This window comes from Ctenocephalides felis, unplaced genomic scaffold (assembly GCF_003426905.1).
Source record: "Ctenocephalides felis isolate EL2017-DRISC unplaced genomic scaffold, ASM342690v1 CF-g0.4_SCAFFOLD_03571, whole genome shotgun sequence".
NCBI lineage: Eukaryota > Metazoa > Arthropoda > Insecta > Siphonaptera > Pulicidae > Ctenocephalides > Ctenocephalides felis.
In genome coordinates this window covers 9,040,430-9,054,020 of record NW_020539725.1, presented here as the reverse complement: position 1 = coordinate 9,054,020, position 13,591 = coordinate 9,040,430, and the positions used below count along the sequence as shown (strand labels likewise).

The following is a 13,591-nucleotide window of genomic DNA, read 5'->3' as shown; positions in this document are numbered from 1 at the left end:
ACCTCATCTTACATTTCAACTTATGTCAAAATCTTTATAATTTTCAAAAAAATGCTCTATATTTTCTATCATTGGTCAAAGATCCATTTACAAATACCATTGAAAGTTCTTTTCACTCTTCTTCAAAATTAATATTGTTGTTTTCTTCATTCTCATTTAATTTCTTCAGATCATCATTAGAAGAACTAGCCATGGACTAGCTGTTGTTTCTTGAACTATTTCTGCAACAAATTCCAATTTATCTAATCCAATTGGGATTGTTTCGCTAATTTCACTATTTCTTCCAAAATTTCAACCATTATACACTGGGCCGAATTAAAAACGTTTAACAAGTTAGTTATGCGGGGTATTACTTGATTGCTACATTGAAAAATATTTAAAGTAATAACTAAAATAACTTATAATTTGTAAATCATAGAAATATATTTAAAATGACAATAACTCTGTTATTTAATCTATAACTTTTGCATAACATAACACCATATTATAAATAGCATGAGATAGAAGTATTGCCTTTATGAGGCAAATTGATGATTTCTTTAGGAACGCAGTGCGAGGAGGATACTGATTGCAATAACCCTTTACAGTGGTGCAGTTTTGGAAATTGCCGTTGCAAAGCCGGTCTGATACAACACGAAGGATTCTGTTATAATGGTTAGTCTGCTTATAAGTACTGAGTAGTATTGTTTTTCCGATTCTAATAATAAATTGACTTTTTATATCAGTCATATGCTATAAGCTAGGTTTCAATAATAATTGTTGTTTGTCCAAAATCACCATTGTTGTAAACGTTTCTACTCCTTTTGTTTTGTAACAATTTTATATGGGTGTTGGATATTTTTTTATACAAGCAGGAAACAAAATGAGCTAAAAGTACCAAACAAATTTCCAAAACTTTATGGTTCTTTTGTTTGTATAGACAAGTCAGTTTTTAAATTTAGAAAATATAAATATATATTTACTAAAATTTGTTGTAATAGCAACTTTTCCATATTTTTGAAATTGACAATTCAAAAACAATGAGAAGTAAAGTCTGCGCCTTGTCCTTAAGAATCAAACATTTTGATATCATTCAAATTAATCCATCTCTTTTCTAGCGTTTCTTAAAGATATACATACATACATACACACACAAACACACAAAGATATATAGAAATAGATGTTGGCATATGTATTATGAAAGTCTAATAATCGGACATAGCATCAATAAAAAAAAACAAATTTTTTTTAAGAATTTATTTTATATCCATGGAACAAAAATGGTATCAAAAAGTTCGAAGTTTGCTATAATCCGGTATTATTTGGTAAATCATCCTCGAAAGAAAGTATATTAAATAAAAAAAAGAATTTTGTCTTAAAATGTGTTTTTTATTTTATTATATTTACGCTTGTGTAGATATTAATTAGTAATTTCAATAAAAATAATAATCAATGTAATATTTATTTAAGTAACAACCTTTGGAAATCCCTGCCAAGAAGAATCTCAATGTCTAGGACTGTTTTGCTATGCCGCTGAAAAGGGTGGGCCGACTACATGCCAATGTGGGAGGTACTAATAAATGCTTTATGAATTGTATCATTGCAAAATGAAAGAAGTGCATTGCAGAAAACTTTAGGCTTTACTAACATTTTTTATTGTAGTAATTGTGAAGTTTCAATATGAATCAATACTTCTCGAAAACCCGGGCAAATGTTCTAAATCCAGGGCAATCATTTCTTTTGGCAAATCCGGGACACTAGGTTGAAAACCGGGACGTATGATCACCTTACACTTACTATTTATTTTATACCGTCATAGCCTCAAAATATTCCAAATATTTCAAAATACATATATAGAGTGCGGTGGACAGACTTTGGCCACAGGTTGGAGTGGGCCACTCGAATAACTCTAAAACTAGTGACATGTATTTCGAACCGCGCACACGTTTATCATATTTTGATACTTGCTCAATTTTAAAAAGCATTTGGAGGTTATAAACCTACTTTAGCACTGTACAGAGATACGTGCTAAGAATTTCGCCGAGAAATTTTTACCCTTGTACGCTTTTAGGCGATTTGTCATCGAATTTTAACGAGAAAAATTCAAGTAAACATACAATTTATTATATAGGCATATGATCTTCGAAATGCATAGTGACTTTTGCCGATTGCATAGTGACTTTTGCCGAAAGAGATACCTATTATTTTTGTGGGATGCATATACAAATTGTAGATAGAAGTGGGCCACTATTTGTAGACAGACATGGGCCACTTGAGAAATGCCGTTCTCTGCACAGTATAGTGTTTTTATCGATTATTGAAACGTTTTATTTACTTATTTTTATCACTTCGGTCATCATGCCTCCTAAAATGACAGGGAACTCCCAAATGTGAATTTTGTGAATTATGAAAAATTGATTATTGCTAGGAATGAAGTGAAAATAAATAAAATATCGGATCGTCTTTTAAAAGTATCAGTACATCCTCCGAAAACAGAGAGGTCGCGGAAGAAGCAGCACAGCGTCAAAAATTGCAAGTATCAGCAAAAGTTTCAAAGAAGGCCAATACTTTGCAATCAGCTTTAAAAAAAGGCAAAAATGAAAGTCTTCAGTTTCTTCAAATAAAGACATGGATTTTTGCATATTTTGCATTAAATTGATGCCGGTAAATCAGACAAAAACTCTACCGAGTGCCATAACTGCGACAGGCCCTTTCACTTAAAGTGCGACGATATGACGAACTGCACCGTCTTTACATGCACCAATTGCACATATAATCTGTGCTTGAATGTTGCAAAATGTTTGTCGGCAATTTTATCATTCCAGCTTTATAATCCTTTCTTTCAGACATTAAATGAACATTATTACTGATTTACATTTCGTGTCAACTATTTTGAATTTTGTAAATTTGATAACGGATCGTAATCGGCGCATTTGGAAACCCTCAGGGTAAGAATTTGTAGCAAATAGCAGCATTTTTCAGATGAAAATTTGGGTGGCTCATTGCTCCCTACAATTTCGGAAAACACGGTAAATACACTTTTTTGCCATTCAACAAAAGATATACTTCCAAAGATAATTGCAAGCATCTGCATTGCATTTTAAAACTACAACTACAAAAAAAAATATTTTCATTTTTAACAACCAAAAATAAAAACGTGGCTTACTTCCGTCCACAGCACCCTATATGTTTTAAAATTTAATTTAAGTAATGTTTTATATGTATAATGCCGATTATACTCGTCAATACACAAAATTCTGCCAATTCTTCATGACATTTATATTCGTGGATCACAGTTAACTGGTTAATCGAAACCTCAACTTTTCTGCAATATTTTTTTTTAATTATTCGTGTTTGAATATCAATTATTTAGTTGCCATTTCTATGTGAATCAGAAAGTGAATTATTTACATACATACATTTCTCACTAGTCACTATATATATATTGAATCGTGAATTTATAATTTTATATATGTCTGAATTTTGGCATTTAATAATTTTGGTCTAAATTGAAATTATCTTTTACAAGGTTTGGAGCTTACAATCGAACTACTGAAAAATGTGATTATTCCTTCGATCAACTAGAATCATTATTAGAGAAAGAAGATAATGAAGGTAAATAGTTTATTACAACAGTTATTTTAATTCTATTTTTTTAATAATTTTGAAAATATTCTTAAACATATCAGTAAAAATAGAATCATCGATTATTACCTCCAATTGAACTAAATTTACTTATTGATCATATTTTTCAGTCCATTTAGAATTGCAATATAAATTCAATAGGTATATTAGGTCTACCGAGATGGTCTGTCCTAATCTATAATATCATTTTTGCCACATTTATTGCATGCCGGCATATTAGCCTTAAGTGTGAAACTTCAGTATAACCGTGGCGACTAACTAAGTTTTAAGATTTTATATAATTTCTAATGAGGAAGGAATACTACAGAAGCCAGTAGAAATTTATTTAAAGTGTTTAGTGAAGGTACAGTTTGTGATAGGACATGCAAAAGATGGTATGCATAATTTAAAACAGGTGATTTCAAACTTTATGTTGAGCCACGTACCTACCGGTCGAGCATCTTTGATCGACCACGATGTTGTTAAAGTAATGTTGGAGAAATATGATTTACTGGCATCATCGGAGAATGCAGATAAGTTTAATTCGGCTCAACAAATCATTACTGGTCATATTCGGAAAATAGAGTTAGAATGCTAGTTTTCAACATAAGTGCTCCATGAATGAAATCAGAAAAATTTAGATGATCGAGTTGTCATATGTACATCTCTCTTACCTCTACAAATATACTAGAAAAACTTGCTCTCCACAAATATACTATAGGAGATTAGGAAGATTAAACCCATTAGATTCAGCATAGTTAATTTACAATTTAGATTTATAATTTTTTCTGCATATTAAAATACTACCAATGGCTGGTATTTTAAAATATCATTTATTACTTTACTCATAATTACTGAATGCCTCCTGGACAGTTATAATTTGAAAATAAAAAATAAAAAAAATAAAAATCGGGCCCTTTTTGAATCAGATGATAACTGAGGATAACAAGTGAATTAAATACGACAATACTGTAAAAATGGCATGCTAGCATAACCTAGAAAACCTGGACGTTAAGCCTCTAAAGTCTAAACCAAAGAGTCTGAATTAAGGACCAATACATTATCAACTTTCAAAATTAAACAAAAAACTAAATTCGGAAAAGTATTGTCAGCAACTGGATAATTTGAAGACAGAAGTCCGAAGAAGGAGCATAGGTCTGTTCAAAAAGTTTCCGGAATTTTCGTTTTTTCAAAAAAATATTTATTTATTCGTCTACATTAATGTGGTCCCCTTCAAAGTAGTCCCCCCCAGATATAATACACTTATGCCAGCGTTTTTTCCAATTTTCGAAGCACCCTTGATATTCACTTTTTGATATGTCCTTGAGCACTCTCAGCGATTTTCTTCAATCGAGGAAAACCGCCGTCCTTTCATGGGTCTCTTCAACTTTGGGAATAGGAAAAAGTCACACGGAGCCATATCTGGTGAATTTTTGCACTTTGCAACACTTTATTTCATTTTTTACGCAAAATTTAATACAAATTCTTTGACTTTTCAATTCTTCCATTGTAAAAATCGCCGAGCTCAGAAAAACACGTCGAACCTTAGCGACTACCACAGACAAAGTAAACAGTGAATATAGCTGAAAATTTCATCATACTTTAGGGGCATGTATACCAACACAATAAAAAAAAATTTTGACAATCAGACACTCCAGACCCGCGAAATTTAATTATTAGTAATTCCGGGTACTTTTTGAACAGACCATGTATACTGCACACGATAACACCAGGCCACATGCGCCTGCTTTAGGCACTCGTCAAAAAATAAAGATGTCTATCATTGGTTCAATTTCTGGCATCTAAAGACAAATTTCCTTCACGCTGACAAGAGATCATCAATAATAATGGCAATTAAATTATTCAATAAAATTAATTGGCGAAAGAAAAAATAGTTATTTGTTTGATCACATCCATAAACTGACATAACTTTCCGGCAGATCTAATATGTAGTAGATCTAATTCTAAAGTCTGGTAATAATTCTTATAATAGAACCTTAGATGCATGTTATTAACTTCCCGTAGAGTTAGTTATTGTAATCGTCCAAAAATCGGAATTGAATTTTTTTGCATTTCTTCACGTTTTGAAGGTTTCTGAACATTTTGGCATACCTCAGAAAAAATGGATGTGTGCGTATGTATGTATGGATATAATTTTTTGTCCACGTTTTCGGGCGCACAGATCAACCGATTTGAATGGTTCAAAAATTCGATTTCTATTGAGAGAGAGAGAAGTGGTGTTTAGTTTTTGGCAAAGGCAGGCCCAGCCATTTCGAAGATACCGAGCTAAATGTGCAAAAAATTGCAGTTTTTGAGAGAACTAAGCATCCGATTTGAATGATTCAAAAAACGTTCTGCTTGTTTTGACAAAATAATTGTTTTGGAAAAAAATTTTGTTTTAAACATTTTATTTTCATTTTTTTTTCAAATATTTTTTTTTTTTGAATATCGAAAATAATTCAGATTTTGATTTTAATTCTGGATAAATTTCTAAAACTCACTTATATATTATATTTAATTATTTATTATTTTAACAATAAATTATATTAACTTTTCTAATTCTGTTTATATAATTTTTATAAATATTGTACAATTTAACATCAGTATTTATAATAATCTATTTGAAAACATTGAAAGTTCCTTGAACATTTCGTTACGCTGCGGGAAGTTCCAGCAATTTGCCTCAAGGCACAATGCCGTACGCCACTAGTTTATTTTCTCAAAATTATGCCATAAAAATTATTTTAATTTTAAGAAAATTTGTTTACATTTTCACAAGTATATAGAGAATAATTATAAGTATAATATAATATTGCATAAGCTACTAGTGGCGGATTTAAATAATAAATCCATGAATTTTTATTTAAATACAGCAACCTTATAAAAGAAATTTGTAATAAGTATATTAGGTTGTCAAATATCTCCCTTCCGCTTTTTGCTCTTGGTTTATAATACAAAAAGGCGGAAGGGAGATATTTGACAACCTTCTATTTGAATATACACTTTTTGGGTAGTGGGGCTAGAGAAGATAAAATGGATGGATGGATCGGCAAGATATATATTTATCTATGATAACAACTCTACTGGATTTGATTGTAAAATTAAAAGATATATTAAAAAATTGAAAAAAAATATGACGACCAAAAGCTCGAAGAAGAATGCAAATATTGGACGACTTAAGTGAGAAGAGAATATACAGAAAAGTGAAAGGATTATGAATATAATTATATCATACATATAATTAACTTCCCATAGGGTAAGTTAAAGTAATCGCAAAAAAATCGAAAATGAAAATTTTCGCATATCTTTACGTTTCAGAGGTTTCTGAATATTTTGGCATACCTTACACAAAATCGATGTATGAGGGTGTGTGTGTGTATGTGTGTGTGTGTGCGGATTCAAATTTTCGTCAACGATTTCAGGAACACGGTTCAACCGATTTCAATTATTCAAAAAACATTGGATTGCTGTAGATAAGGAGACGTGCTGATTAGTTTTTGACATATGCAGGGAGCCGTTTCGAAGATACGGGGCAAAAAGTTCCACAAACGGTAGGGTAGGGCGGGGCTAGTTGAGCAACTTTTTACTTAAACGGATGTAGCTTCTCAATGAAAAGTCTCAATAAATTGTTATACGGCTTAATGGATTTGTTGTTTATCGCTTAACAAAAGTGTTAATACTATTTTATGGTAATAAGTAAAATTTAAAAGCTACAGCTGTTTGAATGCAAAAAGTCACGTATGCTCAATGTACCCCATAGGTGAGGCAAGTTGAGCACTAAGAAAGTATAATGAAATCATAGGTTTAATGTCGATAATAATGCAATAAAATAAGTTTTTAATAACCAGTCTTTATTAACAAAGAATACAAAACTTATAGTAATTTGCTTTGAATAATTAACGAAAAGTAGAATCAACAAAACAATATCGTATCTTAGGAATTATTTTACCATTATATTCAGTATTTTTGTTTAAAATCATTATTTCTTTATATTATTACTCATAGACTTAGCTTAAATCTTAAAAATAATAAATTTCTGGAAGTTATTGGTAATTGTCTTAGTGACAGAACAAGTTTAGCAACTATGCTCAACTAACCCCAACTCGGAATTTCAAAATAATCATCACAGAATCTCTGTGCATATTAAAAGTACTATAATTATGTGGGAGAATAACATTTACCTGATTAAAAATAAATAACATTTGACTAAACCAAACGAAAACTCGTGATGAATGACTTTTTTACTTTTTTGTCTCAAAATAAACAAAACGCCCGTCAGCTTCATTCATTTGTCGAGCGGCCACTAGCGATCGCGGGATGTCTATTTCTCCCAAACCTCTATCTTTCCGCCATATAATGCATAAACGGAGGGTGAATAGTTTTCGAGATATTTCGATTGCTCAACTTGCCCCTATGCTCAATTAGCCCGGCCTTACCCTAACTAAGTTTTTAAGAGAACGGAGCGTCCGATTTTAATAATTCGTATATAATTTCCTTGTAAATAATTTTTACTTGTATTGGTAAGATGAAGAACTGATTAAATTTTCATGAAGGCAGGTCTAGCGGTTTCGGAGTTCTTGTAAAAAAAGTAAAAAAAATGCCATTTGGCGATCAAAATATTAGACATATGCACATCAAATTATTAGATATTTTATAGAGATTTTAACAATAAGTATAAATACTTGTTTATCTATGGTATAAATTTTGTTTACATTCCTATGGGTTCCGTACCAGTGTTTATCCGTTAGACAGCGACGCGGCGCTTAACGCGCTTCGATATTTCGTCTTTATGTTGTTAAAGCAGTACGATAGCTTAGAAAAAAAGTTCAGAATTTCCAAAATAAAGAAAACATTTTTTTTTCAAAAAGTTTTGTCAAAAATTTACAGTTTCTCAAAAATCTAATTATTTCAAAGTAATTTTTTTTCAAAAATGTTAATCTTTTTTTAAAAAAATAATTTTTGGTACGGGAAGTACCAGCAATTTACCTTAAGCCACAATGCCATGCGCCCCGCTTATTTATTAAAAAAAACATTCACTTGGCAGCCACTGAATACGCTTCATTATACAAAGTGTCAATGTGCCAGTAGTTCTGTTACTAAAACGGTCATGTCATGGTCATGTCAAAATATTAAATTCGCGCCCGAACCTTGACTGGTGACAGGCTGGACGGTTTGATAAAGAAGGGTTATTTTAACGGCCATTTTAATTATTTTAAACAATTGTTGTAATAAAATATATATAAAATGGCAAGAGCTAAGAAAACTCCTGAAAAAACAAAAACCACCGCACCACCTAAGAATGCACCTGTAGTGCATAATTCAACAATTCGAAAAAGACGTCGTAAAAAATATGGTTAAGAGAAGTAAAGAAGTTACAATAAACCACGTATTTACTTATTCCGAAGGCCGCTTTTTGTAGAGTTGTTAAAGAAACACTACAAATATTAGGAGCAAATGATATGAGATTTTCAGCAACAGCTATTGAGGCTTTACATGAAGCTATTGAAATTTATATGACACAATTCTTCGAAGACGCTTACTTGTGCACAGCTCACCGAAGAAGTGTTACTTTGATGCCCATTGACATGTATTTGTGCAGACGTCTTCGAGGATTAGGAGACGTTATAAATTCGTTTTAAGAAACTGTATATTATTTACTTTCACCGATGCTAGTTGAAAATCATAGTCATAGTCAAAGTGACAGTGTTGATCTCGTTTTATATATGTACTTTTATAATCTTTACTATATATTTTATTATTAATTTTATATTTTTTGATTCCATCGAAGAATTAAACTGTAACCTTTATAAAAGAGTATTTTATAAATAAATAAATATACTTTAATCTTATGTATTTTTTTTTGTCAGGTCGAATTGAACGAGAAGCTGATTATATATTTCATTATGTCGTAATTGCTGGATGTATAGCTATGATAATGATGGCTACAGTCGGATTTTCTGCAATATTGTACTGTATATACATGAAAAAGCAGTAAGTTAATTTGATTATACATATCAAAAAATTGGTAAATATCTATTTTAGTAATATTTACTAGATTTTCAATTCGATTGCCATTTAACTTGTAAACAGCTTCTTTGATATAATGAGAGTCATTGTTTTTCGAGTTTGACAGAGCACTGAGAGCACATTCATTTGTTCGTTTGTGAAATAATACTTAATTTTGATAACAAATATGTGTTTTAGAAACCATATATTAATTCAATAGATTCAGAGAAATAATAGAGATCTTTATGATAATTGGCTGATTTGTTTGCACAAAATTTGGGTTGGTTACTACTTATTTTCTTGTCAATCAACATATATATATATATATATATATATATATATATATATTTTTGTATGCATGTTATGGGTATGTATCGAGAATGTTAAGTTTTGAAAACTAAACCAAAAAACCTGAGAAATCAGTACTCATGCATTAAAAATCTGTACTCTGCAAAGCTTGGGCAGATTAATTAAAATATATTTTTGTAAACATAAGTTAATGTATCTTTGAAAACAAATTCAATATTCCAAAGTTAACTTTATATATAGTAATTCCAAATAATATGAATAGATCAGCATTAAGCTTAAATATAAACTTCTTATCTATCAATAACATTTATATTCGGTATTGTAATTAGAGATTGTAGTAAATTTAAACATCAAATTATTATTTAACGCTATTATCAATTGGGCAAGTGATCTATACATATTAGAGTTGGTCTTATCATATCCAAAGCCGAATCGATTAGGATTTGATTCCGCTTCAGAAATAAATTATATCCACTTAACAACTCCGATGACTACGACGAATTCGAAACCTAATACTCAACATAAATGTGCTCTATAGTATGTTGCTCATATATCTAGGGATTTATTAAGTAAGCATTTGACTATTTTTATATTGATTTAAACTTGAACACAATTCAATTTTGTTCTATACTTTTGCAGTTATATTTTTTATTTCATGGAAAATACAAAACTGTATTATCTTCGGCCATTTTACACCTCAGAAAGTCATAAAATTGCCTGAGACAAAAGAGTGACCGATTTTTTAGATGCAAATCTTTGTATTAGTAAAAAATCTTAAACAAATGTCTGTACGTATTAATATATAATAGATTTAGTACGACTTTAGGGAAGGGATATGACAAAATCTCCGATACAACTCCGCGTAGATATACTCCATTATATCCTCGGATATAACTCACTCCGGAGTTACCCCTCTCTAACACATATTAGAATAGTTGGTATTGGTATTTTGCCTTGAGGCAAGTTACATGAACTTCCCGATACGTGTAAATAATCGACTTAATCAATAAAAAATAAATTAATTTGTGAGTGATTAAAAGTATTCCGAGTTACACATAATTGAAAACGAACGAACACGTTAACTCGGAGAATTTTCTATAAGCAAATTTTCAAAAATCAACAATTTTTATAATTGAACCAGTTTTCGTAGGACTTTAATGGTTTAGTATGTTCATTAAGACCAATAGTACTCTATCGTTATACCAAGTAAATAGTCTAATTTTTATTTTAACCAAACGTCAAAAAAACTATATACTCATTTTCTCAAACTTTGATGATATTTTAAAATTAAATTACTTGTAGTGAGGCCGTAATATTTTAGTAAGTTCTATTAGACCATGAAAAATATCCCCCAAAAAAATCCATAAAAATCGGCTTATTTTTTTTTTTCTACTAATCAGTATAATTCCCAACTATTGTCTTTCGGACAGTTTTTGATTTTTTTAAATCGATTCGGTAGTATGAGCTTATTAAATGTGGACGAAAAGTTTGACTTTTTTTCGAATTATAAAGAAACGGCTTGGCAGATCGTCGCACAAAACTGACAAACAATAGTCCTCATCGAGGTGCATCAAATATGGCTTTTAAATTGTTGAAATCGGTTCAGACGTTTTTGAGCAAACGGCGATGAAAGGTCTAATTTTGACAAATGCCAAAAACGATACCAATTTTTGCAAACTTTGACGAATTTTTAAAGTTAAACGAGTTGCCGTAATATTTTAGTATGATCTATATTATAGATTAGTCTTATAGATTCTATAATAGTCTTATAGATTCTATAAGACTATGGTATCTACCGTCAAAAAAATAATAATAAAAATTTCTTTGATACTTTATTACAAGCAAGACAACCTGTTCGATCTCTACCAAAAACTAATCAGCACGATTTCCAATCAATATCTTTCGAACAGTTTTTGAATTTTCAAAATCGATTCAGAATTGCGGGCTATAACGTGGACGAAAAATTTTTCATTTTTTGTAAAGAAACGGCTTGGCCGATTGTCGCACGAAATTGACAAACAATAATCCTCATCGAGGTGCATGGAATGGCTTTTCGGAAAATCGGTCCAGCCGTTTCTGAGAAAACGTCGATTTACGGCAAAAAATCTGTTCACACACACGTACATACTTTATTCGGAAAGTTAAAAACATATGTAATTAATATAACTAAACTGTTGCAGGGATGAAAAGCTCAAATCGTGGTTGAGAAAAGCCGAACTAAATCGTCGAAAAACTTCGACCGGAATCGGAAGTACAACAGTCGATCCGAAAGCTGCTGATGCGATGCACACAATGGATGTTCCTGGCGACATGGACGCTTCTATGGCGTTTGATATGTAGATTGATACTAAAATTACAAAAAAATAAAAATTATCTACTCATCTACTAGTTTTGATATCTTTCATATAAATAGGCCATAAATGTGCATGATACCATTTCTGGGTATCAAAATGTATTTGGAATATGTGTGATAGCGACACGAAATGAATCCGCCTTAATTTAACGAATTATTACATAATTACATCAGCTAAATTGTAAAGATATATTCGTACCCAAAAATTACTAGTTTCTAACTTATTTTGAAAAACATTAATAGATGTAAGTGACTTTATGTCTTAAGGCGAGTTGGAGAAACTTCTGAACATCAGATAGGGTAGATTTGGGTTTAAAGGTCCGCGGGTAAATAGGTCCATCACCGATATCTCAAAAACTAGTGAAGTCAGGAACTTTTACCAACAATATTTGAAAGTAGAGGAAAAGAGATATCGCGAGATACATAGTAATGTTTGAAAATCTCAAACAAAAGTATTTTCTTTCGTTGTTTAGTTTTATTTGGTTGTGAGCACTGTTGTTTAGTTTACATGACCTTAATATTATTTTTAAGTGTACGTTATTTATTTGTTTTATAAGATGTTTTATTAATTTTAAATTAGATTCGCTTTTTTTAATAAAACCTCAATGAAAGCTTACACGTTGGTGGGGTAAAAAGGACCAATTGGCAAAGGAGTAAAAAGTATAAAAAAATAGGAAATAAAAAAGTAAGTTAAGTTAAAAATGCAATTTTACAAGAGTTAAAGTAAATAAATAATTATTCCAGTATTGCTGATTAATATTTCTGACAAAATACCAGATCAAGATGATTTACAATGTTAAAAAATGCACTCTGTAGAAAAATGAACCCTTGAAATTTATATTTTACATTTATTGAATAATGCAGCTATTAGTTATGTAAAATCCCTTTGAAATAAAATAGGGTTACAAATTTTTGAAAAACACCAGAAAAAACATATTTCTACAATTATTGTTCGGAGTTTTACTGATGATGATTATAGTCAAATAGTTGTTCATTTTATATGTGTTATTTATTGTGATATATAGTTTGGTTTTCACAATAAAATTTCTTAAAGTCAAACTGGACCTTTATGCCCAGCTCTACCCTATGGGTCTATTATTCCACACCATTACTACGGAAAACTAATCAGAACTATTTCCAAATGATGTCTTCAAATGGTTTCTGAATGTTGATAATCGGTTAAGAATTTTTTGCAAAAATATATGGACCAAAATTTTGGTACATACCTGTTAATTGTATCGTCGCGAAAAACTAATCAACGAGAGTCCGAGTTTTTGAGAAAACGTCCACAAATGGTACAATTGTAGCCACAATTGGTAC

The 13,591-nt window shown here is 30.7% G+C and overlaps 1 protein-coding gene across 1 annotated transcript; it reads left to right on the top strand.

The window, feature by feature from the left end:
- Window positions 1–530: 530 nt before the first annotated feature.
- On the top strand, window positions 531–12,258 carry LOC113385565. The gene is made up of 5 exons (XM_026623416.1): window positions 531–654; window positions 1,450–1,549; window positions 3,509–3,594; window positions 9,471–9,594; window positions 12,099–12,258. Exons 1-5 carry the CDS (start codon window positions 531–533, stop codon window positions 12,256–12,258), a joined length of 594 nt encoding a protein of 197 aa, XP_026479201.1.
- Window positions 12,259–13,591: the final 1,333 nt, after the last annotated feature.

What these genes read in the sequence shown, in the direction of transcription:
- LOC113385565 (XM_026623416.1), top strand. Translation starts at nt 531, where the DNA reads ATGATTTCTTTAGGAACGCAGTGCGAGGAGGATACTGATTGCAATAAC. An exon ending in CGAAGGATTCTGTTATAATG is followed by an intron (nt 655 to 1,449) that starts GTTAGTCTGCTT and finishes TATTTATTTAAG; the next exon opens with TAACAACCTTTGGAAATCCC. An exon ending in TGTATATACATGAAAAAGCA is followed by an intron (nt 9,595 to 12,098) that starts GTAAGTTAATTT and finishes AAACTGTTGCAG; the next exon opens with GGATGAAAAGCTCAAATCGT.